The following is a 26,927-nucleotide window of genomic DNA, read 5'->3' as shown; positions in this document are numbered from 1 at the left end:
CACTGCAACTATCGATAGGTCATCGTATTGCTGGCGATAATTCTGTTTAGCGATGATAGTGTTGCGAAAATTCATTTTTTTGGACAGCATTACTAGTTCATAGATATCAAAATATGCGCTGAGAAACATTATTTTATATATGATTATAGATTTTAAATAATGTGGACAAAATTAAAATTTTTAAAGTGCCCCTTACACGCATACAATATAACTACCACTACCACTGCATGCGAACAAAATCCGATAAAACCACTCAAATGAACCACAGCTGATGAAATTCTTGTGTAGTTTCGAATGGTTCAGCACTACTTCGCAGTTTTTTTTTTGCGCCAAACAGGAGCGTTGTCCATTAAGAAGTTTAATAAAATTAACTGCATTTGCCTGTGTCAAAATGAGCGCAACAAACAGCGCATCCGTAAACGCTGCTGACGTGGATGAAGCGAATCCACTGGAACAATCGACCATAACAATGCTTGATGTGCTTGAAGAAGAGAAAGAATTGGAAGAGGAATACGCCGCGGTGCTTGGTGGCTCCGATGAAAAGGAGTGCACCTATGCCAAAGGCGCCATACAGCGTCAGGCACTCTACTCTTGTCTCACCTGTTGCCCGGAGGCACGCGATGACCCAAAGAAGAGCGCTGGCGTATGCCTGGCCTGCTCCTATAAATGCCATGAGAACCATGAGCTGATCGAACTCTATACCCGGCGTAACTTCCGCTGTGACTGTCCAACGCTGGAGAAGCGCTGTGCTCTGAATCCTCAGCTGGAGGCAGTGCAGCCGAAAAATGCAAATAATCTGTATAATCATAATTTCCAGGGCGTGTACTGCAAGTGCAAACGACCCTATCCCGACCCAGAGCGCACGACCGAGGAGACAATGCTGCAGTGCGTCATCTGCGAGGACTGGTTCCATCTGCAGCACATGGAGGCGCCAGCAGGCTCGGAGAAACTGTCAAACGCCTGCAGTGAAATGATTTGCGACTGCTGCATGGAGCGTCACGAGTTTCTACGGGACTACAGCGGCCTGGCCTTGCAGCCAGCAGCTGGGGCCAAGGAGTCCGCAACAGAGGAGATCAACGTGGTGGACAGCCACCCGACCAAGAACGAGCAACAGTCTGAGCAGCAGTCGGAGCAACCTGCCGAGAAACGCCTCAAGCTAAGCGACGACGCATGCCGCCGTCCCAAGTCCTCAAAGGAACACAAAGGTAAGTCGCCAAGCAAGCGTTTCAAGACCATCTCTGCCAGCAACTGAACAATATATTAACACATTTCAATACATAAAGAGCAAATCAAAGTTTTTGCGCCCGTCGCCCAGGTAGACAAAGCCGTGCTTGCGTGAGTTCAGCTTGTGGAAGAAGGTCATGCCCAGCCAGACGCAGGACTTGATGATCGCGATGCGCTCGTTGCGCTGCATGTTCAAGGTGAAGGCCTGGCTCAGCGGAATCACGCCGTCGATGGTGTCCAGAAAGTCGATGGCATAGTTGTAGTCGCTGCGCTTCGACAAGTTCGTCTTGAGGTCGTTACGCGGCAGTCGATACAGCTGGTAGTAGGAGAGATTTTCGATTTGCAAGTCGTTTAGGCCGCGAAACATCTGATTGGGTATGACCCGACCATCGACCATCTTATAGAGGGCACCGCGCGGGCAAATGGCGCTCTCCTCGCTGATGATGAATACTATGGCAGCCAAACGTTCTTCCTCCTTCAGCTTGATTACCTCCGGGTTGCTGATGCTAATCACTTGATTGGCCACAATATTAAATATGGGATCCTAAATTGATTGACATTACGGATGAGCTGAGTTACTGCATCTCTGTATCTCGATCAACGTACCAGCTTAACGTAGGTCTGCAAACTCGGATCCCCAATAAAGGGATCGGGTGCGAGTACCGTAGCCTGAAAGATCTTCGGGCTCTGCACAAAAGGCAACAGTTGCCATTGGTACTGATCGACGCTGTAGAAGTACTTGCGATCCTTCAGACAGTCAGTTGTGTAGCCGAAGGCAATGTAGTAGTCATTCTTAATGGCCGTAATGCGTCCCCAGAAGTACATGCCCGAGAAGCGATTCTCCTGGAGCAGCACGATGAGCGAGTTCTCAATGAGGATGCGCTGCTCCGGCGATAGTTTGCGCCCGCAGTACATCAGGCACTCCAGCCCCTCCGAAAAGTACTCCACATTCATGTTAAGCGACTTAATTTATAACTTAAAAAATAATAGTTGTATTTAGAAATGGTTTATGGAATGTTCTGGCCCCATTTGCTGAGCCGAGCTCTAAACTCATACTAACGTAATATCGTTTGCTTGAACAGGCGCCGCCTTCTGGGCCAACGACTGGCGCAAGGCGCTTTGCCGTTGCGGCAAGTGCTTGGAGCTGTACAAGGAGCAGTCTGTGGAGTTTCTGCTGGATGCCGAGGACTCCGTGGAGGCCTACGAGAAGCGCGGCATGAAGCGCATTGAGGAGAACTCCAGCTACGAGCAGGGCATCCGTGCGCTGGCCTCCATCGATCGCACGAAGCAAATCGATGTGATCACCGAGTACAATCGCATGGGCGACAAGCTGAAGGAGTTCCTCCAGTCCTTTGCAGCCAACAAGAAAGTGGTCACCGAGGACGACATCAAGCGCTTCTTTGCCGGCATGCAAAGCGAGAAGAGCACCGCCGTCAGTCAGCCCTATTTCTGTCGCTAAGCAAATTACCCATAAAGTATTCTATTTATATATACATACATTCCCCGAATGAGTGTACACATGTGGAATTTATTGTACTATCTTAAATTTATGGTCTTTCATTTGTATCATTATTACTATTAGCATGTTAAAACAACAATTCGAATATAAAATGAGATTCGCATAAAAACAACAACTATCTATAGAATTAGCCAAATATCTATGTACATATATATATATATATATATATATATAGTAGTATATCTGTAAGTATATCTGTATAGATATATACATCTAGACGTTATATGTATTGTCGTTTGGATTCTGTTTGTTGGCCTGACTGGCCATCTCCAGATTGCAGAGCGTCGCCTGCAGATCCATCATGATGTCGTTTGGATCCATTTGCTCTATCGCCGTGTAGTCCATTAGCGTGCTGCTCATGATTAAATCGCTTAGGGAGGGATTCTCGTCCGGCTGCTGCTGGGGCTGTGCAGGAGTAGGAGGAGGCGGTTGCACCAGCAGCTGAGGAGCCTTGACTGCCTGTGGCGCAGTCATGAAATTGGTTTGATATGCTGCTGGACTTGTGGCACTATAGACATTATTGTTGTTGTTATTGGTGTTGCAGTTGCTGTTGCTGTTGCTGTTGTAGCCATTGTTCAGATTGGTGGGCGTTATGCTGCCGCCGTTGAACAGCGTTGTCGTGTTCCAGTTGCTGGCGTTGTTGTTCACACTGATTGTGACATTCAAGTTGTCCTGCTGCTGGTTGAGCAGCTGCAGCAACTGATCCTGGTGCTGCAGTTGCGGCTGCTGCTGGCCAGGAGCAAAGCTGTCCGCTGTGCTGCACCTGGAGCTGGGCGAGGCGGGAAAGTAGCTGTAGTTGTTGTACGAACTGGCCGCCGAGGGGCAGCTGCGCGTGCTGTCCATCTCGTAGAGCAGCTGCTCGGCCTTGATCTCCGGCACGAAGGAGCCGTTGGGACTGGGACTGTTGCCATTGTAGCTGCCGGTGGGCGTCATCAGGGGCGCGGGCGCCGCTGCCACGCCCAATAGCTGATTGGCTGCTGCAAAGTATTGGAAAAAGTTCATTAGCAGACTGTCAATACCAAGGCGAAAACTTTTCGCTTACAACTGAGTTAATGAGCGCTATAGAAACTAAGCATTTAAATGTGGCCAGCCAAGACAACAACAAAATTAACAACAACAATAACAATCAAAATAATTAACAAGGAAAATAACTAAATAGAGCTGTGCCAAAACTTAAAAAGATCACGTAATAATCACATCAACAACAACAAGAACAATTTTGCTTGAACTTACACGACCAAAGATCTGAATCACATAGTTCTCATGGGGCTTTTGAGCTAAACCTATGTAAAGCTAAACGGAAGGATGAGATAATACAAAGTCTTCGGCAAGCCGAAGTGTTTGAGGCGATTCTAAATGACTTGTGGAGAGTTTTACTAATCAAATATACATATGTATTTAAATATATAGATGTGTCGAGGTACATGGAAACGTATTCCTTAAGAGACCGTCTTACATTACGGACCATATACATCATTAACCTAATTTTAAAAGTTGAATTCTTCCTTCTCAATTTAGAATGGCCTTCAACAATAACTACTCGAACGGATCTGTGAGTTTTTAGCAAAAACTTTTATTCAATAAATTCAATTACACACAGCTATGAATGTTGCTCGAATATGGATTCATAAATGTATATTTTATGCATTTTGCCAACAACAAATAAGCAGAACACCTGCTCAGGTATATCTGGTTACTACAAATTTCAAAAACGTTTTTGGTCCACAGGGGGTTATCGGGGTCTGCTTTAAAGGAGGCGACTCGCATATGAATATTGATATATGTAAATATGTATTCAAATGTGAAAGGTCAACAGAGTGTGTGTGTGTGTGTGTATGTGTGAAACTTTCCTTCTACGTTAGAAAGACGCTCAAATGTATGCTATGCCTTTTTCTTAGAGTGTGTGTGTGTGTGTGAGTATGTATTGCGGAACTCCTCTGCAAACGCAGAAAGGTATGCTATGTTTTGTACTCTTGTAGAGCCCTGTGTATGCTTTGGATGTGTGTGAGACCCAACACCGCATTTGATCAACTGCCGACTTACTTAACATTTTGGACTGTTTCTGATTCTGAGTCTGGTGCATCATGCCGGATAGCTTGCGCTTAACGCGCTCTGTGGCTTTACGCGCGTCGAGGCGGCATTTGTTGGCCAAACCATCTACAAAGACAATTGGGGAGGGTCAATATTAACTGTGTTTTGAGTACCCTATGTGTGTGTGTGTGTGTGACTAGAGGTACACGCATATAATACTGAAAGAAAAGACGACTAGAAACAAATTTTAGATTAAACTGCAAAGAGCATTCACTGTAGCCCATTGGCCTCGGCAAGACGGCGCGCAATCTCATCGGCGTTTAGGAAATCCGAAGCGTCCGCCTCGCCGCCGCCACCATCCTCCCGCTCCGGCTCTGGCGACTTGCTGGTATACAAGGCAAAATGCTCTGCTCCCGAGAGGTCGACGCTGGGATCGAGCACCACGCCGTAGGCGCCCTCGCACAAATTCTTGATGCTCTGGCGATCGGCGATGGCCACCAGCTCCATGTTGCCGTCGCTAATGGGTATATCGGCCAGCTGCAGCGTGCTCAGCGTCTTGCGGTCGAGCGGACGCCCATAGGTCAGGGTGCTGGCATTCGAGTAGCTCTCCGGGCGCAACAGGCTGTTCTCGCTGTCGCCGCCCTTCAGAGGTATATGGATGACGTCGGCGTCCAGGTGGGCGGGCCGCTTGCCCGAAACGCTGCTCGAGCTGCGACCCACTGGGCGGCCGCTGCGCTGCGACGCGCTGTTCTGTGGACTCGAGCCAGGTGGCTGCAGGGAGCGAACCGAGCTGCGGTTCGGGGCGCCCAGGCTGAACTGGTTGCCAGTGGGCGTGGTAGCTCGCGATCCCTGCTCCTGCTCGTCCTCGCTCTTGCTGCTGCGACGGCGCGAGAACAGGCGCGAGAAGAAGCCCTGGCGCTTCTTAGGGGAGGCCGTGGCGGAGCTGCTGGTCGCTGCAGCGGGCAGTCGCTTGGTGGGACTCTGGTCGGGCGTGTGCATTATAATGATAGGGGAAGGGGTGGTGCGCGTGGAGCTCACGCTGCCGTTGCGCGAGCGATTGAGGGAGTGGCTGACGGAGTTCGAGGCGCTCTGCTCGCTCACACTCAGGTCTTGCGAGTTGCGCTTGGGCGGCTTGGGCGGCAGAGGGGGCAGCCGCTTCTCGGGGTCTGGCGAGGGCGTGCGCGGCGGCAGGGGCAACGGCGGCGAGGGGGGCGTGGCTGGCGTTTGGGCTGCGTTCACTTGGATCTTGGGCGCCGGCGGATTGGTCAGCACCACCAGCTCAGCCTCGTCCAGCTGACTGAAGGGATTGGAGACGTGGTAGAGCTGCTCCTTGACCTGGTTTTGTGGCATCTCCACTGGATGCTTATAGGCGATCTGCAGACTCGTGTAGGTCGCAGTCTCGTCGAAGTTCTCGTCAATGTCCACGGAGGCCTGTGCGCTGGCGCTCACTGCCTCCGCTTCGACTTCGCCCACGGGCAGCTCCTTCAGGGCGGCATTCTCTAGAGTATCGCGCCTCGAGGCGCTGCCCTCGCCCCCCTGGGGCTTGTCCTCGTCGTCGAGCTGGTTCGTTATGGTCGTGTTGGCAGTCAGGCTGCTCACGTTTGTGAATGCCGTCTGGGCGGTGCTGTGCGAGAGAGTGGGCGTGTCGCCGTTCTCCACGGTCAGGCTGTCCGTTCTCTCGAACTCGCTGCTGCGCATCCACTCATTGATCTTGTCCACGGTGCTCAGTGGGCGCGCCGGCAGCTGCGGCTGCTGCAGGATCTCCTCCATGGGCGTGGAGGTCTGCGTGCAGTCGTCGGCGAGCTGCGGCAGCAACTGCGGCACCTCCAGCTCGATTTCCATGTCCGGCTCCTGGTCATTGTCATTCTCGATGCCGTCGGTGTACTCCGTTTGCGTGGCGTCCGCCTCATTGGCCTCCGACTCGCCGCGCTGCCGCAGCTGCAGCTTCTTCACCGCGATCTCGAAATCATTCAGAGTGCCCGAGCTCTGCTGCTCATCCGATGAAACCGTGTTCTCGTCGTCGTTGAGGTCGAGAGGCGGGCACGAATACTTCGTGGCCGTCGTCTCGCTATCTAAGGAAAGTATCTGCTGGAAGACGTCCAGCTCCTGCTTGCGCTTCAGCTTGCGCTGCAGGCGCCCGAAAGTTAGCATACCTGGATTGGGATAGTACTCGAAGGGCAGCGCAGCGCTCGTCGCTCGGTCCGAGGGTCGCTCCAGCTGTAGTTCAACCTGACAAGCAAATCAATCAATCGCTCGGTTAGCCTCTGCCCCAGTGGGACTCAGCGCAGTCCACTCACCTGCACGCTGTGCTGAATCTCCGTGTTGCGATATCGCGGCGTCCGGAACACTATGGCCGTCTGCTTGTAAATGTCCGTGGGCTGGAAGTCCGCGTAGGCCTCCCAGACCTCGACGCCCGCCTCATTCGTCTCGAAGAATCGTATCCGGATGTCATCCTTCGAGATCTTCTCGCACAACAAGATGATCTGGTCCCCCCCGCTCAGCTTCGAGGAGCAGCTGCACAGCCGATTGATGGTCAGCTCGTTGCTCTTGCCGTAGATCGGCGACGAGACAACCGGGTCGAGGGGAACGTTGTTGTTGCCCACCTTGATGAAGGCCTGGTAGCAGAGTCGCAGCTCGTACAGATTTATGCTGCTGATGTTGTCTTTGTGGTCGAATTTGGCTGCAGCGATTGTGTGTGTGTGAGAGAGAGAGATTGATCAAGTCCGATGGATCATCGTGGATCCTCCGCTCTACTACTTACCATGAAACGGATCAATATTCTTTTGCTCGCGCAGCATTAAAGATTCACGCACATCCGTCTTCTTCACGCATTGGATGCCCACTTTCTGGAGCTCGAGGCGCCGTTCCTCGGGCGGCAGCTTCTTGCTGTAGACGCCCGACTTGCAGTTGTCCACCTCCTCCTTGCTGACCAGCCAGTGGGGATGCTGGCGATAGGGCTTGTCCCGCGTCACGCACGAGACGACCACCACAACGGGTCCGCTGTAGTCAACAATCTCGATGGTGGGAAAGGTCTTTGCCTCCGGCGTGGAGTTCATGCCGGCAATCGAGCCCGCCGTCCGTCCCTCACATTTGTAGCGAAAGCGTATAATTTTGTTCGTGGGCTCCTCGATAATGCGTATGTACGGTCGGCGCTGAGCAGCCGGCGCTGCCGGCACGGACAGCGGTATGTGGGACGGCATCACCGGCAGCGAGGCGGACTGTGGAAAAGTCTGCGGCATGTTCGATCCACTTGTCTCGCTGGCATTAAGGATTTCCTCTAAAACAGATAGAGAGAGAGAGAGAGACAGGGGGAGAGAGAGAGAGATAGAGTATAAATTAAGACTGACTTTAATAGGAAGTATCAATAGAGGTATAATATGTACATGTTCATTGAAATAGTAGTACTGAACACATATACATACATACATACATCTATACTCATTCTTGTACACATTTGCTGGCATAGCCAGAACAAAGTATCTATATAAGGTATATATGTATCTGTCAGCTCCATATATATTTATGAATTATGTAGATGTGCGGCATGCCATCTATCACATCTATAGCCATTGTTATGCTCCTCCTCAAAGCGGAGGCAACAACAACATTTGCTGTTAGCCGCTTTGACCGCCGTTTAGGCCAGATGTTAACGACTGACGTCAAAGACGCATTTTTCCACACATATTTTGAGCTTTTTCATTCATTTTCGTTTTCTTTTTGTTGTTTACAACAACAACAATAACAAGAGCAACTAGTACCACTACAATTGGCTTTTAGCTGAGATTTAATGCGGCCACTAAAAATTCCAGACGCAATTGCGAGTCTAATGAAGCCCTCTGTCGATTGAGTTATTGTGGCTAGATTATTCATTAGCAAGCCACACACCAAAACCCAGCCACCCGCCCACTTATGCTGAAGCCACATGCTTGCCCTGTGGCTATTAATTACCCGTATTAATGGCAGCCCTTGGCCATGCTCACACACACTTAACAAAGTTACTTACGCAAATCGCCAAAGATTTCGTCCTCTGCCATTTGATGCTGCCTGCAATTGGAATAATGATGGATTAGCCGAGAGTTACTGGATCGTGTATCTAAATGATGTGTAAATAATATATATTTATCCAATATGTGATAATGGCTTATCTATTTAGGCGCGGATATATCCTCTTATCAGTAACTTCGTTGGGATTGGGATGGTTTGATTGATTGATTGATTCACAACTTTTGCTTCTGGCTAAGATATATTCATAATATCCATTTGCTGCTTGCAATAATTATAATAAATATATATAGATCTCATGGACACTGTACATATATTTTAGGCACCAGCAAAGAACTTTGGTATGATTGATTGCTATCCAATTTTGTATTATTACAAATCAATAAAGTTCGATTCGAATGTAAATATATAGACAAAATAGGTGCACGTATCTAAGTATGTATATAATATATATCTATGTATGTATAAGTGAATACGATTTACACTCTTCGCTATATACATATGTCTATATTCCTTTCAAACGCGATGCATATATAGCTCATCAGTCGTTGTAGGACTGACTGGACTTCTATGCGATTCTCATGAATTTCTTGCTTTAATTCGCATGGTTAATAGTGCCCAGTGGAGCAGGGAAACAGGAATTGACAGGATAGGGTAATTATTGTATTACGTATGTATGTGTGCATATGTATGCATGCATGCATTCACGCATGTGTGTATGTGTGTTGGCCATACAAAGATGAGTTCAAAAAGGCTCTCAAGCTTCTATGCCCCGATTAGCAGTGCTCATGGTGTTGCCAGGAGCAATGGCTGTGGGCGTCGTAAAAAAGGATAATAAGGATAATCTCCTAGAGAACGCAGACAAATAACGAGAGGGCATAAGCCTGTTCGTGTGTGGGTCTACATATGTATATACATTTTCATATTCATCTATGAATACATGGATACCTCTGCTGTAAACTTTTCACATGTATAATAATATTTATTTTTCCCATCAGTGTGCAAATGAAGTTTATTTGATAGATTTGTAAACACGCCACTGCAGTCTATATGCAGTTTGTATATAGCAGCTCGTAAATCAAATTCAGTAGTTTATATTAGCCGTAATCCTTGCAGCGCGTAATATATGCTAAGTGCATGCATGGCAGTCGCAGTTTCCGACTATTCTGCATATGTTTCCCGCTTTACAGCCGTATTTATTGCCTAGTCTACAGAAAGACCGTAAACCGGTCGCTTTGTATGTAGCTATCAAGGTTGTTATAATGATAAAGCTGCATAATAATGCCTATTTAACAGCACTGGGCTGCCAAGCTGCCGTGCCAAAACAGGACGCCACACGCGCCCCGTCGACATTTGCATTTTCTGCACATATTTCAAGCCCGCAGTACAATTGCACACTCTATAGAGCACAATCGAGAGTCTGACAAGTTGAAGTGGTCGCTGAAGGGAGGGGAGGAAATATTCAACAATTGTTAACAGCTGTCGATAGTCTTTTGACTTTTCAATATTAATTGGCTCTCTTTTGACTAATAATTCTGATGAGTGAGTGGTCAGTGATAATATTACCATGGAATACTTATGGAAATTTAGGGGATCATTTAAAAATTATAAATGATCCCCTATAAAAAAAAACAACAATTTTTTAAGCAGAACTTAATTAAATATTAAATTATTATGTATACATATTTCATACATTTCTACTTGAGATCAATCATTTTACTAATGCAAATTTATTGAATATAGCCAATAATTTTTCTTTTCAGTATTTTCAAATTTGAATTTTATTCTAACAATATAGTACTATTTCTTGAAGCCGGATACTGAAATAATACAATATAGCTAGTCTATAATATATCACTTTGACTAAAATATTCAGTTTCTGTCTCACAGTGCCATGCGCCTTGCACAGGCAACTTTTCTATATACACACAAACACTCCTCCAACGTATAGTTCTCACTCAGTCATATAAGTGCGAATACGTATAATATACATACACATATGTCCGCACGTGGGCAGGCGAAAAATTTGCATATGTTAATTCTGTTTACATCGAAAACATTGCAGCAACAATTGCTACACGAGATTTATTTTTTTTTTTTTTTTCATCTTACTTGCAATTCAGACCACACAGACAATGGACAACGGACAACGGCCATGGAGAGTGAGTGTTTACGGCGGAGTGTTTACGTACAGCACGTTTTACGGCTCTACATTTGCTTGCCTTTCTTTTTTGTTTTCGTCAGTCATCGGCCCCAAGCCAGCTGAGCTGTGTAATAAGCGAATGTGGGTCGACGTGGTCATCTGGAGGTTTTCAGCAAGTGACTCGACGGCCGTCCCTTTGTGCTAGCCACACTGGCCAGCACGGCAAAGGAACGGGACTTGGGTTCTTCCATGTGTATGACAATGTTACGCAAATATGTTTTTATATAATCAGCTTTCACGTAATAGCGAGAGAGAGAGAGAGAGAGGGAGAGAGAGGAAGTGCGAGTGAGAGAGGGAGTTTCCAATTTCCTGCCAAAGCTACGCAGCTAAGGAAAAGCAGGAAAGCCACAAAATTACGGTCTATTGTTAGATCGATACGAACGCAGCTAGATTATAATATTTTTGCCTTTGCATAGATGAAATTATATAACCTCCGGAGCCTAATTTGATGTCAACTTAAATGAAAGCTTAACATTTTAAATTTCAATTAAAAATGCTTTTTTTGTTTCGTTTTGGTTTGCGCTTCTACATTGAGCTGTTAGTCAGTGTACATTTTTTATTTAATTAAACGCCCAACGGAAAGCGCTTTAAAATTGCGCAATTGTTGAAGCTCAGCCAGACAGACAGAGGACAAAGGGACAACGACTGCGACAACTCCTAGCCAAGAGCTCGCATCCTGCGAACGTTGACTGGGCTGCTAATACTTTAAGACAGCCCGCATGGCCTATCTCTCCCCCCTCTCTCGACCTCTCTCTCGGTGGGTGAGAGAGAAACAAATTTAATTCGCATTTAGGCAAAGCTTTTTCTTCGGATCTCATACCCTGCATATACAAAGCGCCCCAAGTGTGTGTTTATGGCGGATTTCAATAAATGTATATTTAAGTGAGTGAAACGAATTTAATTTAATGAAACAATTTGATTCGCATTTAGCTGAGCCTTGTTGGTTATCATCAAAGTCCTGCTGAGCCCAAACAACGGAATAAGCTAACAATACTTGAAGTCTCTAATATAATATATCTGCTTATAGTATTAGCCCAGGTAGAGGGCATAGATGAAGGTAAAGGTCATAGGAATCTAGAATATATTCTATTTTATTGTGAGAGTGGCTCGGTTGCCTTGTTTGGTAGAGTATTTGGTAGTCGAGCAACTAGACCTTCGCTCGGCTATGTTGTTTTGCTTTCGGGCTTTGCTTATTGTTGCTGGGGGACCGGCGACATAAATCAGCGCCACAAATTGATGCGTAAATAAATGCAGAAGTGGAAGCGCTAACCGAAAAGGATGTGAAAACAACAGAAGAGAAAGAGAGTAAAACAAAAGCCGAATTATTAATTAAATATGATCAAAAATAGAACGAAATCCACGCCAGACGCATTCGACTAAATCCAAGTGGAGTCCAAAGGGCGCCCGCCTGAGCCATTTACCGCTGAGTTTTGAATTACATTTGGTCTCTGGCTGGCTCCTCCAGTGGTGCCAGCCGGTGCCATATGTGATCCTATTTATTGTGGGCCACATATGAACTCTATATATACACACAAATATATATAAGTGTATGTGTGTGTGTGTGTGTGTGTGTACGCAGAGCTTAGTAGCTTGCGGCTGGAGCATGTCATGTGTTCAATCGATTGGAAAATCGCGTTCTGAAGCGAAAGTAAACACAGCTAAATAGAGAAAATGAAAGCAAATGGACAAATAGCGCCCGAACCTTTTGGACTGAGAACCTGAGCAATACTTCAATGGACCCAGCGCCCAAAAAAGTGCCACAACTCCGCACGCACCACCAAGCCATGCCCAACCAACTCTCGGCTCCTCCAGCAAATGAAGGCCTAATCACATCCAGTCAAACACACTCACACTCACACACACACACCAACACACACGCGCTGGGTGCGCTTTATAAGCTTCTACATCAAACACACGGAGACATGACGAAGAGAGCGTTGACTAGCCGAGTCGGCTGGGATGTGGCATGAAGTGTGCCATGGAGCACATTCCCATTTGCACCTCAAGTGCTTAAGCGAAACTTTGCCATAAGCTGGCATGTGTGTGCATGCAGACGTGCCAGCTTGTGTGTGCCTTCCATGCGTATGTGTGTCATTTATTCTATTTTATATATATATATATTTCTATACTTATGAATATTTATATATGTATTTCGAATAAAATTCCAACACTCAAATCTGCGCGTGAAAAATTTCAAACAGGCTGTCACACAAATATTTTATTGCTGGACTTTTTTAAGTGCTGTTCCGCTGCATGTGTATGTGTGTGTGTGTGTGTGTGTGTGAAAATCAATAACTGTAGGATTTTACGATACTGTTTGTGAAACTATATCGCTGACGTAGCTAGCTGATAGTTCTATTCAAAGTGGCCTTCGGTATGTCAACGGCAAATCCATTAGGAGACAGAAATTGATTTTCAACTTATGGCAACTCTGCTAAAGGAAACATCTATTATTATCGATGTTAAGTTGCCGGCCATTAGAAAAAGCACACAAAAGCAGATAATACAAACAGTAACAGCGAAACCGATAAGAGTTCGAGTCAAAAATGTCTGCAATTTGTATCTACTTTTTATCTGATTTGTCACGCCTCGCTTCGGTGATAATAATGGATAGAGTAAACATAGTATTACCCACTCTTATCGGTGGAAGGTTTCTTTTGGTTTGCATAACAAATTTGTAGTCATTAAGCTGTATGCGGAAAAGAAGGCGAATATACTCTTTGCACTGTGTGGACGAGTATTAGAGTGACTAAACCTTTTGATTCAAATAATTCTTTATCTTTTTTTACACTTGTACTTCAGATAACTGAAAATTATTATTATTTAATTTTCATTATGATTATAATTAAAATATCATAACCATCATCACTGAAATTGATTTGGCACATTTCGAATTATTGAGCAGATATAATTTATCTGGATATAAATATAAAGACAACTTAGATTGTGTTCTGGAAATTCCACAAAGCAGCACAAGAACTCGCCTATCAGCTTGGATCGCCTCGATAAGGCTGGGTGAGGAGGTATTTTAGGAATAGCCCGCGGCGCTTGAAAATGTTGCCAATCTATGAGTCAGCTGAATCAGAAATATTACGATTAAATAGAACAGGTGCTAAAAAAATAATCGCAAGCTCATCAAAGTTGTTGCGGAATTCTGTGTAATTTTTTGTTTAATGTGAAGCATGTTTAAACATTTTCCCCGCTTGCAAAACTAATTAAAAGTCAATTAATTCAATTGTCAGCACGCACATGGAGAGCATTCTTGCAACAGGGCAAAGTAAAAGTTTTTTTCGCTTTTTCGCTGGTTTTTTGGCTCCCATATTAAAATGACAGCGGCAGCAAAATGTGCGCTAACGTCTCTAAATGTACATCAAATACAATTAAAAGTAAATCGATTTTCAAGGCAATCAAACGAAATTGTGCGCCCGTTGCGAGCGCCTTACAAGTTTTCAAAACCAGAGACCAAAAGCATTTTCAATATGCCAAAAAAAGAGAAAAAGAGGAAGACAAAGAGGAAGAGCAGAAGAGCAAAAGGCAAAAATTTCGTTACGCTAGAAAAATTTCATTCTAATGGCAAGAAAACGAAGCGAAATTCTCACGCGATTCCCACAAGCCGCAGCGTTTGATTATATTGCGATAAAAACTTTTCACAATTCAATCAATTCAGTTCCATTTCAGCTACCCCCGCCCTGCGGTTGCTGTATTTCGACGTACAGCACGGCGTATGCGTGATGTCCGACTACTGAATCGATCAGTTCGACTTTTGGCTAGACATTTGAGACATTTGGGCATACATTAGCAGAAGTTATTTACTTATCTAAAAGTTGAGAAAGAAGAATTGTTAGATTATATCTCGATTGATACAGAAAATATGCCTATTAGAGGAGAGCATGAAGGCTGTCCTGATGATCCCGATGACTCGCAGTGTATATGAAAGCCAAACAAAGTGAACTGAATTTCTACTCTTTCTCAAAACAACAAAATTCTATATAAAACTACATTTCATTAAATTACTTTCAAATGTGGCAGAGCAATCGACAGTCGCATCATTCACATTTGCCGATTCGCTTCTTCACTCAGTTTTTTTAAAAAGATTAATAAATTGTTTATTTATCTTGCAGCTAGTTTTCTTTTGTGCATAGCTTAATTACCTCAAGATAAACTTTTGTCTATTATTTTAGTAAAATTTTAAATGTAGAATTGCTCGTTTATGAGCACATAGCTTGCTCTGATTGAATATACATGCGTCTACTCTGTATATATACATATCTACATATACGCGATGTGCGTGCAAAGGTGTGAAGCGTTGTGCGTGTGTTTTTATTTTTATTTGTTTGCTTTCGTCAATTGCCGAAAAACAATGCAAACGCTCCTCCTACAAGCCAGATCTGGTACACTGCCGCCAGAAGCGGACCCCGGCAGATAAATCGATATTCGAGTTGCTTTGACCATGACTGTCCGTCGAGCTATTTCTGTCCAGAAATGTATAAACGTGCATGGAGAACGACGGCCACTGCCACAGCCAAAGCCAAAGTCTCAAAGACCTTACTGGAAGCGCTAGCAAAAGTGTTCTTTAACCCGGCCAGGAGAAGGCGCAAACAGAGCCCCAACAGCCTCCGATTTCCAATTCCCAATTTCCATTGCGTGTGCTTTACTCGAATCGCTTTGATTGCAAATGAAATATTTAAACGAAATATTCCAGATGCCAGCGCAAATTTTTATAAACTTTTTTCCCTCACTTGTAAAAATATTTACAAACTGTTTATATAAATATTTGCGTCAGCCTTGAAAATGAATGTTTGCCGATTTGCTTTTGTATCGATCGATATATGTTGTGTATATATGTTATACAATTACATGTATATATTTATTTATATATTTTATGCTGTACGTAAGGTATGTTCACCTCCGTTTCCCAGTCTTGTTCCATTATATTTATTTCATACAAATTTTCAGAAAACCTTCAGCGTAATCGCTTTATCCCTACGGTCTCCATATTTATTCGACTCTACATGCGAATTCTTGCTCCAAAATATTGTAATTGCAAAAACGATGCCAATTGCCGCAGAGCGCGAGAACAAAACTAAACAAACGCCCAATCCAAAACTCATTAAATGTGCAATAAAAACTTTGATAAATGCTATAATGGCAGTTGCCTTCATGAGGTTTGAATGAATTATACTCATGCTATTTAGATATACGATATGCCTTTTGGACAGAAAAGTTCCTACACTTGGAGAAAAGTTAAAGATTTTGGGAAATCCCTTGTATAACATGTGTTACGTTTATAGATAGTAAAAAAGTTCATATATTTAAAGATTAACAATGCAGAAATATAAATCTAAAATGAAATGTGGCACACTTATCATACTTCATCGAAGTCGTCCAAAGAGCATGTCATGTACCTATTTAACTACTGAAACAATTCTCAGAACATACCAAATCAAATATATTTTACTCAGCTAACTAAAAAACGCTTGAGTTCTGAGAATTCAATCTTATCAACTGTTGCTCGCTCTGATTGATAACGCCCGCTGCTTTCTAATCGAAGCTTGAACTTCTAGGCAAGGTTATTCGAACAGGCTTATCAGACAAATGTATATGTATATGTTTATTTATATATTTATACATATATGTAGATAAACTTTAAGTGCACTGCAGTTCAAGCAAGAAATTCATTTAATTGAAATCTTATTAACAGCATCAAATGCAATAATGTTGTATAATTGAAAGAAAAGTTATTTCGCTTTCACTCAAAATATTTTAATTTTGAAGTCATTTTCTTGAATAGTTATTTACTTTTTTTAAGTAATCAGTCTACTTCTACATAAATTTAATTTAAATAATAACTCCGGAAAATACCTAATATAAACTCTAAGTTTAACTACTAAATTATTGTTTACATCGTCTACTGATTTACCCCGATTGGGGGGATCTGGCAATGTTTGGGAACCTTGAATAAGTATGCTGCAGTCAGTAACCCAACGTTCTCACTGTTTCTTTCTTTGCTAGTTACAGAGTTGAGATGTATAGCGAATGCAACTGAAAAGATGATATATGGGGGCAGTTGTCACATATAGTATAGAGGACATATAGTGTATATACAACATTTATAGTATATTGTATTAAAATGCGAACCTAAGTGTGGGGCACAAACTGCGCGTTAGACTTGTTTATTTAATTTATTACTGCCAACCGCAACAGATTCGTGTAGTTGTAGTTGTTTTTCAGTTTTTGTTTGGTGTATGCTTGAAACTTGATTATAAATTTGCTTTTATTATTTGTGATTGAATTTTAAGTTGGCAGCTGAGTGCATTTCGCTCTATATATATTTCGATTTAATCAAACATTTACTTATCACGCTCAACGGCTAAAATATATAGCCGCGCCAACTTTTTCCGTATTATTTTTTGCTTGATGCGAAACACCGAAGCAACGCGAATAAATTATAGAACACCGCGGCTTATAATTGGCTTAAGTTATTATTATATTTTGTGCACTGCAGTTATACACGTACACACATGAATATACCTATTATATTTGTGTGTATAGATAGCCTGTATACTCTATGGGCTGATTGTTGTTTTATAAAAGTTGTCTGGCTGTCGTGTCGCGTATAATTAACAAATCTAAACATTCAAACGCTCGCGTGTGACTTGCACAATATGCGACGACGACGACGACTTCGACGATCAATAAAATGAAATCAAAATACGAGTCGACTGCAAATCACATCTCGCGCCGACAAACTTCCGTTTCAAACTGAGCGCTGAGTTTAGCTGGCGCTCTACAGATCGACTCACACTGGCTCTCTCGCTCACACTGATATTCGCGCTCGGCTTGAATAGTTCGGCTCGGCTTGTGTGTCTTCGGGAAATCGGCCAGGCACGAGCGCCAGTGTCAGCGCCAGCGTCTGAAGCTCGTCTACTTATCTACATCGCTCCTACACACATGCACACACACACACACAGGCAGGGTCCATTCGTGTGCCTGCAAATGTGTCTGGTGCCCGCGCCTTTGCTGATTGCTTCCATTAAGAATTATTTGTCGTATTCTTGGTATCGTTTGCACACATACACATACGACTTGACCGGTTCGCTGGTCTCGGCACGACTCGGCTCGCTTCGGCTCGTCTGTGGGCTGGTTTGCTTGCGGCGTCTGCCGCTCTTCTAATTGCATTCTTGATATTCTACTCGGGCTTACTTGGCTAGCTTGGTTTGAGCGCTCGGCCAGTCGAGCAATTGTTCCTGCGCCTGCTGTTCGTTTCTTATCATATTCTTAATGTCGTATGTATGTATGGGTGGTACACTCTTACACAAACATGCAATCGCAATCGCGCTCAGCTTGAGTCTCATGTACGTTCGTTTGTGTTTATCGTGTGTTTCTCGTCTACTTGTCGTATGCTTCACATCGTATACTTTATAATGCCGCTATCGTCGCGCCGTCGCTGCTCGACTTGCCATGATCGATCGGCGGCCATTCCATGCGTAAACTTTTGTTTTCATTTTTACCACTCGCCAGCCACATTCTTTGCCAGCATTTTGTGCACTGCTCTTTGCTGTTCTTTAGCTTTTTGTTTATTTGACGATATTGGAAACGTGCGTTCTCCACTCCATTTTTGTTTTTTTTTTTTGGTTTTGCTAATTAATGACGTTACAAGCAGCTCGGAGATTTATAAGTGGCTGTGCAGAGGTGTCGACACTTTTATAGCTATATCTGTGTGTGTGTGTGTATATATGTAGATGCAGGTGCTGGCTACAAATTTGTTTAGACTGAATGTATGTACACAATTTATGATGCAGTCGGCCACTGTCGAAAATATTTTAGTGAATTTAGTTCGACAATCAAAAATTGATTATAAATTAAGACTTTCCACACATTCAATGAAGAAACTATTCCAGCATTCAATTAAAATTTGACACCTGTAAGAATTTGTTTTAGGTATTTCCCTTGCTCAGCTTCACTCACATGCTATTGACAGCTCTATTATGATCTGTTTTCCAGGAAATTTCAGTTTGTGTGTGACCGACCCAAAGCTGAACGTGAATTATCAAGCACAAAATAATTCCATATTTATATATTCGAGTGTCTATGTGTGTGCGTGTGTGTGGATGGCTAAAGGCAGACAAAACATCTAAGGTCATGTATCTGAGCAGTGGCAGCAGCTATTGACTTGATTTTGTTTGCCTTTCCATCAGCGTTGATTTTCAGTCATTTAAGTAAATAGCGCAAAATGCCAAAAACTGAACACAAATGCAAAATAAAAACCACCAACAATTTTGTTTCTATTCAAATTTGTTGCAAATGGTGCAGAAAATTGTGTGCATAGACGTCGTATAGTACGTATAGTTGCACAATTTATTTTCTTCTGTTTATGTGTGGCAACTAAAAGCAAAGTTTAAACAACAGCAAGTATACGCGGCGTGGGCAACGAATACGAATGCAAAAAAACATTCCGGCTGCTTTGGCCAAATTGCACGACTGGAAAAATTGGCCGCAAATTACGTAAAACGTTAAACAAAAGGCAAGATCGCAGCAAAAATAGCAACAAATCAATTGTGATTTGCAGCTCGAGTCGCATGCGGAGATCTAGAGCAACATTGTCGAAGACTTATAGCAGCTGCTGAACTGATTTGATTGCATTGTGTGACGTCACACGACCTGCGAAACGTCACAGCCGAAAGAAACTTGTTTTTCCTTTGTGCTTTTGTTTTTAGCAAATGGGCAGGTTAGTCGAGGCAGAGCTAGAAATGGTAAACAATATTGAGAGAGTCGAAGCTGTAATACCCTTTGGCTATAAGATTGGCTATAGCCGATTCTTTAGTGTAGGACTCTCTTCTTCATCGTATCATGATTGCTTTCAATTCACGAATATATATACACATATGGGTATACTTGAAGGTAGCAATACGTATACGTGATATACAAGCATACCTACCTCTACCTATTGACTCGCTCAATGATAAAATCGATATACTCTCTAATAGAGCAATCGGAGAAATCAACAAAAGACACGTAAACTCCAACGCATTTATCTGCAATTCTGGCACATGTGCCAGTCCAAGGTCATACACACACACACACGAGCACGCACACACTTAAGAGTCGCTAACAAAAGCCCGACAAGCGGCAAATGGAGAGGCGGGGTCGAGGCGAAAAGCGCGAGACGTGCGACGTCATGCGAAGGGGCCGAGTAAAAAGTAGTAGCAATTGAGCTGCTAGTTGGGCAACCACTTGCAGTAGTTGTTGTTGTTGTTGTAATCGCTTTTGTCTCCTTTGGCTTTAAAAGCGAAGCGAAGCAAAGTAAAGGCCATTGTTTATAACCAATACACAAACACACACACACACACACACTTAAATAAACGCTCATATGCAGGCCACATAAAAGAGCCAAGCAAAAGGTCGGCGCTGTCGACGCCCTCAAGACAAACCATTAAAATTCAAGACACTCGCAAAACAGAGCAGAGAGCGAAAGAGAGTGAGAAAGGGAGAGGGAGGAGAGAGTTCCAAAGTATCGATAACCTATAGAAAAAAAAGCACACAAGATGAGAAAATTACAAATGAAAATGAACTCAAACGTTGGACAGCTGACACTGCTAAGCAATCAAGTCAGACATGGACGACTGAGCAAAACTCTATTTGGTATAATTAAATGCTACAGTGGAAATATATTAAAATCAGAGAATTTTGCACGGGCCACGAAAAGAAACCGAAATTCAATTCGTATTCATTTTCATATTCATATCAGACAACAGTGGAGGCTTCCTCCTTAAGCTCTTGAATAACTCACATTACCCAAACTACAAACAAAAACTTGCTTTTCAACAATCAACGCTCGATGAAACAAGCTTGTTTTTTTTTTTTTTTCGACTAGCCATATTAACGTATGAATAGAAAGAAGAAGAATAAAACAAAACCTGATGCTTTGACGTTGCTTTGGCTTGCAGCACTTGATTGGGCTCGGTTTCGGATTCCCCGAATTGTGTATGAATCATCGGCGAAAGACGCAATTGCTCCACATGAAGCTCACAGATAAGCGAGATATAGTTAGTGAGCATGAGAGAGAGAGAGTGAGAGAGGGAGAGGGCGACTACGTGCGCCCATGCGGAAACCAACGATGCTCTCGGCACAGCCGCTCAGCTTTCTTTCCTTTCCAGTTGTGCCTTTCCAGTTGTGCATAATTTTCCAGTCAACCAATTACTTTTTTTCTCTTCTCTTTTTTTCGTATTAACTAACCGAGCCGACAATGGTTACATCACAATCGCCTCAACTGGAAAGGCAACTGCAACTGGCTGCGGTCGCTTGCTATGGGGCAGCTGGAACGTGTGTCTGTGTGTGCGAGTGTGTGTGTGTGTGTGTGTGTTCCGCATGCAATGGAAGTGGCGGCGACCGTGTTGCCGTCATCAAGGTTGTCCGGATCTGGATCGATGTGTATTCAATATACAATTTCACAATTTATTAGAAAACCAACAACAACAGCAACAAAAAATAACCAAAGGTAAGACAAACACAGAGAAAGACACATCAGACTTTGTCCAAGTAAATTTGTATATTGTTTTTGCCAACGAACGCTTGTTGAAATAGCAAATCAACAACAGCAACAACAACAACAGTCAAAAATAGTAACCGCAACGACCCGTCTTTATGGGCACACATACATATGTACATACATGGCCACAAGTATGCGTGTATGTGTAAATATTAGAGACTCGCCTCGTATACGAATATTGCTGACTATTAATTAATTAATGCGCCAACGATTTGTGAGTGCCATCGCCATCGGTCAGTAGTCGAGTAGAAGAGAGAGAGAGAGAAGGAGAGAGGTGAGCACAGGTTAGCTGCTGTTGACTGAACTATAAAACTGGATACGTGCAAAGGTTGCAGCTAAACTGCAGCATTCCAATTCCAGCATTACAATTGCGACTGCATTTTCATTTAATGCATCAAACGATTTGTAAAACTTAACATTTGGAGGGGATTAAGATTAAATTTTACATAGGCGTACAAAGCTACATTACATATGGTATTCTGATATAACTATATATCGCTAGTTATAATCGCATTAAATTAATTTATAAGTATGAATTAATATTATTTACAGCTTCAAGTGAAACTGAGCTGCAGAAGAGAATACTTTAACTATCCAATTTGTTTGTAGTCTTAATAAACTACATTTACATATATAAAATATGTATTTAAAAAATAGTAATAAAACTATTGTCATGGAGACCAATTAGAAAATGTTTTTTTTTTTTTTTTTTTTTTTTTTTTTTTTTTTTTTGCAAAAGTTCAAAAGTTCTAAAAAATATTGAGCACGGTGTGTCACCCCAATAGGAGAATTAAATAACTGAGTGGAACTGTAATTTGGCATAATGTCAAATCAGGCTTTCTTTGATTGACGCTTCGCCCCAATCAATGTATCAAACACCTGTTCTGTTGCCATTACAGGTATTAAAATTTCGCTTGAAGCCGTGAGTATATATTCATAGAACTCTTGACCCACGACTGAAACGTAACTGCTTCAGCAAAATTATATAATTTATTTCATATATATGAAATGCTTGAGTTGAGATGACGTAAAGACTAAATCTGAATCCGACGTCTTGGCTGAGCATTTCGTTTAATTACTTTTTCCCAAGACGCAAGAGCCGAGAGCAACAGGTAGAGGTTGAGTTCGAGTAGCAGCCTAACAGGTGATTAAGCCAGTTAGAACTGAATTTTGATATCGGCTTCTGGAGAAACCCATTTCATTGATAAACGCCAGCAATTTGAATTCATTAATGAGCAATCATTTATAAACTGATTTTGTAATGCACAGCACATAAATCACGCGGCCTGGAGGCATACGAATTATTTATAGTGGCCGAAACTTACCCCAAATCGATTTCAATATTTGCTTAAACAATGTTTTTCTTCGGAAGTGTTCGTTTCCACACACTTCACACACTCACAGACACAGACAGAACTAAACACAATAAATGCACGTGTTGATATTTTATGGGCTTTACTTTCAAAAGATTTTCAAAACTTCAACTGCATTTCAAAATTTTCGAAACATTTATTCGTTACGTTCAATTTCGCACCTGTCGGCTTTGGTTTGGTCTTGTATTCGATTCGTTTTTGCCGTGCCAATGCAACCGATTGCCAGCAGCGCCGCGACGTTAATGAAACCGCCAACGGGCGCCCAAACACAAAAACATTTCAAAAGTTTGCCCCCAAAAAGCTTTTTCGGTCTGCGCATACGCCGTGGTGAAATTGTGGGCAAACGAAAGCTCCTCCGGGGTCAAATGCGTTTTTGAATAGCCCAAGTCGAAAACCGTTACTGGACATGCGAAACAACGAGGACAAAGCGTAAATGCTAATAACGGGTCCATTAGCCGCTGCTGGCCACAAATGTCAAATGAGCCGCAATCAGTGAACGGATGCTGCACGAAGTCGGGCTGAAGGTGTGAAGGAGGAGCAAGCAGGACTCATAGTATGTGCGAATGTGTGAATGGGTGAGGGGTGACGGCAGAAGTGGCCAGCTCTGAGTTTATCTTCAGCTGGACAAGACTGTGAAACAGTTGAATACTAAACTCGCATAGTAGTGGTAGTGTAGAGCCATCAAGAAATGGGCATGCATGTTAACTCACTCTCTTCTGGCTCTCCTCATATAGTCCAATAAAAACACTTCTCATTCAAAACTCTAGACGGTCGGCACGCATTGAAAATGAGCATGAAATGGAATAGCCAGAGATTGAGCCAGACTATGCCTTCTAATTATTATGAATATTAATGTACATAAGCTATGCAGCATATCAACATTTAGCATTATCAAGCATATATATACTTGAGTAGCGTAATGAGGTAAATCGATTTAAATATGCGTATTTGTTTTCTTAGATGTATAACTGTCTCTGTCTGTATCCCTTTCTATACCCCTGTCTCACTATCTCACAGTCCCCGCCTCTCTGAAGAAGAAGAACTACAGATCATTTTAATTTTCTATATCTATGCAGCGGTAGTTTTATTGAAGTCAAAGAAAACTGCAGAGAGTGTTCTCATTGGTCACTTAAAGCTCGGCTGCAACGACCCCTACCTGACGTCGGGCTCAACAGTTGAGTTGCCCTATATAAAGGGCTGTAGCTGCAGCATTTCTTTTAGTCGCCCAAGCCTGGTGGTGGTCAAACGTCGTTCAGCTAAGCATTAAGCCTTCCAGGAAACACTTAGAGGAATTGCCAAGAGAAATTGCTAAGAGGAAATACTTGGGAGGAGCACTTGGGAGGAATTACTCAAAGGTAATACAGACAGACAGGGTTTATCAACTTTGCTCTTCGCTCTGATTTAGAATATATACTCTGCCGCACTCCTTCTGACTGTTCATACATTAAGCAATACCATCATACCCAGATATCTCATTTTCAGTGGGTTCAGGAAATAAAAATAGTAAATATACAAATTAAATTAAATAAATAGCAAAATAAATAATAAATAAATAGTAGGCCTTGACCTGTTCTTATTCTAGAGAAAGATTTAGTCTCATTCGATTTTAGTATTATATTCCTCAACAATCTGAACGCAGCTACAAAAAACAAAAACATTCAGCAACTATATTGATCTGATTTTGAGTTTTATTTTTCATAAATAATATATTCAGCTGTGAAGAAAACAAAACAACATATTTTTAACATTTTGAAAGTGAGATCATGTTTCCCAAGAGTCCACGCATACGCCGAAATGAGTTGCTCTCCAAGCAGGGCGAGGATTCACCCCGCTCCGTGAAGAGCTCGCCCAGAGCTCCCTACAACAAGGCGCTCATTGGAGCCCAAATGAAGAAACGTCGCAGCCAGGGCAACAAGAAGAAGCTACTTGGGTGAGTAAATTGAGTCTCAAGTGTGTGCTCGCTCATGAAGTGCGAGCGGGTGTATTGGTTTTGTGAGCATAGATAAATATTTTCTAATTTTTGTCTACTTTGCAGAGCGGAAAACAAGGAAAATGTGCAGCTGCTGGAGTTGCCAAGGGCTATCATGCTGACTCCTTCGTCGTCAGACAACTCGCTGAGCACCAGCGTGTCCAGATCGGGCGTGCCTGTCTACAAGGCGCAGCCCAAGCCGGAGAGGCTGACTGAGAATAAGCTGGAACCGACGACGAAGCCGCAGTCCAAGACGGGAGGACTGCCTCCATACCTGACGCTGAAGCGACAGCAGACGGCGGCCATGCTGAACTATCGAGCGCGCAAGTCCGTGTCCCAAATGGACTTCAAGGAGGCCCGGCGCACGGGAAACTATCAGCTGGTTGCCCATGTGTCCAGCTCGAACGCCCTTGTGCCGGCTCAGCCCGAGCAGCAGGAGCACACGGGTCAGCTGACCATCAAGAACGAGCACCTCACCCAACTGCTGCTGCAGGGCACCTCGCAGCTGGGCAGCACTCGCTTCGTGGTCAACGGCGACCAGGACTTGCGCATCGCCAGCCTGCGCATCTTCAACACCATCATGCTGCGCTCCTGGCGGCGCAGGCGGCAGGAGGTGCGTCACCTGGCCGAGCAGGTCGAGGACTTCAAGCGCAATGTAAGATCGCCTAAAGCCATTGATAAGGAATGAGCCCAGTCTCTTAAGGCGCCCGTCTCTAAATCGGCTTACTTCCTTTCTTACAGTTTGTCAAGAGCCGCAACCAGCTGCACGTGTACAACACGCTGTTCGCTGTGGAGAAGCGACGCAACGAGACGCTGAACGATCAGCTGAAGCAGGCCTACATGGACAGCGCCAAGACAAAGGTGTCCTACAACGAACTGACCTTGCTGCTCGGCCAGACCAACGAGGAGAAGCAGCAGTTGGCCAAGGACAACGCCTTCAAGGCCCAGGAGATCGAGAACCTGCAGGAGATGCTGCAGGCGACCAAGAAGGAACTCTTCCTGGCCAACACGCTGCAGCGTGAGCAGCTGGAGCAGCTGGCGCGCGTTCAGCTCGAGTGCCAGGGAGCCAAGTTCGACATCGAGGAGTTGACCAGTCAACTGCAATCCTTGCGACTCGAGCTGACCCAGAAGCAGGAGTATGTGGAGAAGCTGCGCGATGACATTGCCCTCGTTGCGGAGCAGCTGAAGCTGTCCAACTCGAACCTGGTCGAGTACAAGTGCGAAACGGACCTGCATATCGGGTGAGACGTGCACCTGAACTGCAATCAATTTTCTCTTCTATAATTCACAATTTCTAGCAAATTGATGAAGCACACTGAAGAGCTCGAAAAAGATATCAAGGAGAAGGAAGTTCAAATTCGGACCCTGGAAAACTGCCTCGCCGCCACCGTGGGTCACCGCATTCGCCAGTGCTTCGCCCAGAGTCAGGTCTACCAACAGGCCACCTTTCGATTGATGCACCTCGTCGCCTACTGCATGCTGCCCGGCACGCCTCCCCCTGCTCTGCCCATGGCTTCCATTCCGGGTGCTGTCAAGAAGCTACGCGGCCTCTTCCCGGGCGGCTCGAATGGGTCGCACAACGTCGATGCCGCCCTAGCAAACACAAAATAGATGTATCTATGTACACTATGAGTATACATAATCATCACTTAGTTGAAATTTTAGTAGTTATTCTCGTTTGTCCATTGATAATTTTACGTTCAGTTATTTCATGTTCTCATTGCTTAAAATTGATTTATTTCCCATTTGGAACGGAATTCAAGTAAATGTTACAACAAATTTATTTTTATTTATAAGAGATCAAGGCTAGAGGGGGTTGTCTAAAGGGAAGGCTCAAATAATAAATCTAGTCAATGATTCAATGTGATCGATAACGATAAAATAATAGTCCTTTTTATATATATTTACCATACATACTTCTTGAACGAAAGAGGGCAAGTCCTAATTCCGAAATATATATATCAACGTAAGTATATTTCTAGTTTCGTGAAGAAGTGTATATTAAGGCAAGAACTTGCTGTTCTAGCAGAACTTGCTGGCAGCACAACAAATGTACT

The 26,927-nt window shown here is 43.7% G+C and overlaps 5 protein-coding genes across 15 annotated transcripts; 2 read left to right on the top strand and 3 right to left on the bottom strand.

The window, feature by feature from the left end:
- Window positions 1–64: 64 nt before the first annotated feature.
- On the top strand, window positions 65–2,770 carry LOC108610795 (putative E3 ubiquitin-protein ligase UBR7). The gene is made up of 2 exons (XM_018003105.2): window positions 65–1,205; window positions 2,307–2,770. The coding sequence occupies exons 1-2, from the start codon at window positions 272–274 to the stop codon at window positions 2,681–2,683; spliced, it is 1,311 nt and encodes a 436-aa protein (XP_017858594.2). The 5' UTR covers window positions 65–271; the 3' UTR covers window positions 2,684–2,770.
- Window positions 1,225–2,265, bottom strand: Rsph9 (Radial spoke head protein 9). Its single transcript, XM_018003111.2, has 2 exons — window positions 1,831–2,265; window positions 1,225–1,768 (listed from the first exon to the last, which is right to left on the bottom strand). Exons 1-2 carry the CDS (start codon window positions 2,176–2,178, stop codon window positions 1,271–1,273), a joined length of 846 nt encoding a protein of 281 aa, XP_017858600.1. The 5' UTR covers window positions 2,179–2,265; the 3' UTR covers window positions 1,225–1,270.
- On the bottom strand, window positions 2,733–4,894 carry LOC108610798 (uncharacterized). Of its 4 annotated transcripts, none has more exons than XM_018003112.2 (2): window positions 4,787–4,894; window positions 2,733–3,720 (listed from the first exon to the last, which is right to left on the bottom strand). In XM_018003112.2, the coding sequence occupies exons 1-2, from the start codon at window positions 4,827–4,829 to the stop codon at window positions 2,957–2,959; spliced, it is 807 nt and encodes a 268-aa protein (XP_017858601.1). In that variant the 5' UTR covers window positions 4,830–4,894; the 3' UTR covers window positions 2,733–2,956. The 4 variants fall into 4 exon arrangements, with proteins under 4 accessions (XP_017858601.1, XP_089319438.1, XP_089319439.1 ...); XM_089463312.1 differs by having other exon boundaries at window positions 2,733–3,717; window positions 4,787–4,892; XM_089463313.1 differs by lacking the exon at window positions 4,787–4,894 and adding an exon at window positions 3,977–4,639.
- A 95-nt stretch (window positions 4,895–4,989) lies between these two features.
- LOC108610791 (Dorsal-related immunity factor) lies at window positions 4,990–23,160 on the bottom strand. Of its 7 annotated transcripts, XM_089463305.1 has the most exons (6): window positions 23,063–23,132; window positions 22,854–22,944; window positions 8,778–8,818; window positions 7,536–8,051; window positions 7,072–7,454; window positions 4,990–7,003 (listed from the first exon to the last, which is right to left on the bottom strand). In XM_089463305.1, the coding sequence occupies exons 3-6, from the start codon at window positions 8,806–8,808 to the stop codon at window positions 5,045–5,047; spliced, it is 2,889 nt and encodes a 962-aa protein (XP_089319431.1). In that variant the 5' UTR covers window positions 8,809–8,818; window positions 22,854–22,944; window positions 23,063–23,132; the 3' UTR covers window positions 4,990–5,044. The 7 variants fall into 7 exon arrangements, with proteins under 7 accessions (XP_089319431.1, XP_089319430.1, XP_017858587.1 ...); XM_089463304.1 differs by lacking the exon at window positions 22,854–22,944 and having other exon boundaries at window positions 23,063–23,160; XM_018003098.2 differs by having other exon boundaries at window positions 22,854–23,155.
- LOC108610794 (uncharacterized) lies at window positions 19,232–26,649 on the top strand. 2 transcript variants are annotated; one of them, XM_089463307.1, is made up of 5 exons: window positions 19,232–21,477; window positions 24,616–24,831; window positions 24,937–25,525; window positions 25,612–26,111; window positions 26,169–26,649. In XM_089463307.1, exons 2-5 carry the CDS (start codon window positions 24,665–24,667, stop codon window positions 26,479–26,481), a joined length of 1,569 nt encoding a protein of 522 aa, XP_089319433.1. In that variant the 5' UTR covers window positions 19,232–21,477; window positions 24,616–24,664; the 3' UTR covers window positions 26,482–26,649. The 2 variants fall into 2 exon arrangements, with proteins under 2 accessions (XP_089319433.1, XP_089319434.1); XM_089463308.1 differs by lacking the exon at window positions 19,232–21,477 and adding an exon at window positions 23,924–24,256.
- The last annotated feature ends 278 nt before the right edge of the window (window positions 26,650–26,927 follow it).

The sequence above is a fragment of the Drosophila arizonae genome, chromosome 3 (assembly GCF_054131065.1).
Source record: "Drosophila arizonae isolate 15081-1271.41 chromosome 3, UAZ_ARI_1.0, whole genome shotgun sequence".
NCBI classification, from domain to species: domain Eukaryota; kingdom Metazoa; phylum Arthropoda; class Insecta; order Diptera; family Drosophilidae; genus Drosophila; species Drosophila arizonae.
Note: the sequence above shows the minus strand (reverse complement) of the source record. Positions and strands in the feature narration are given on the sequence as shown.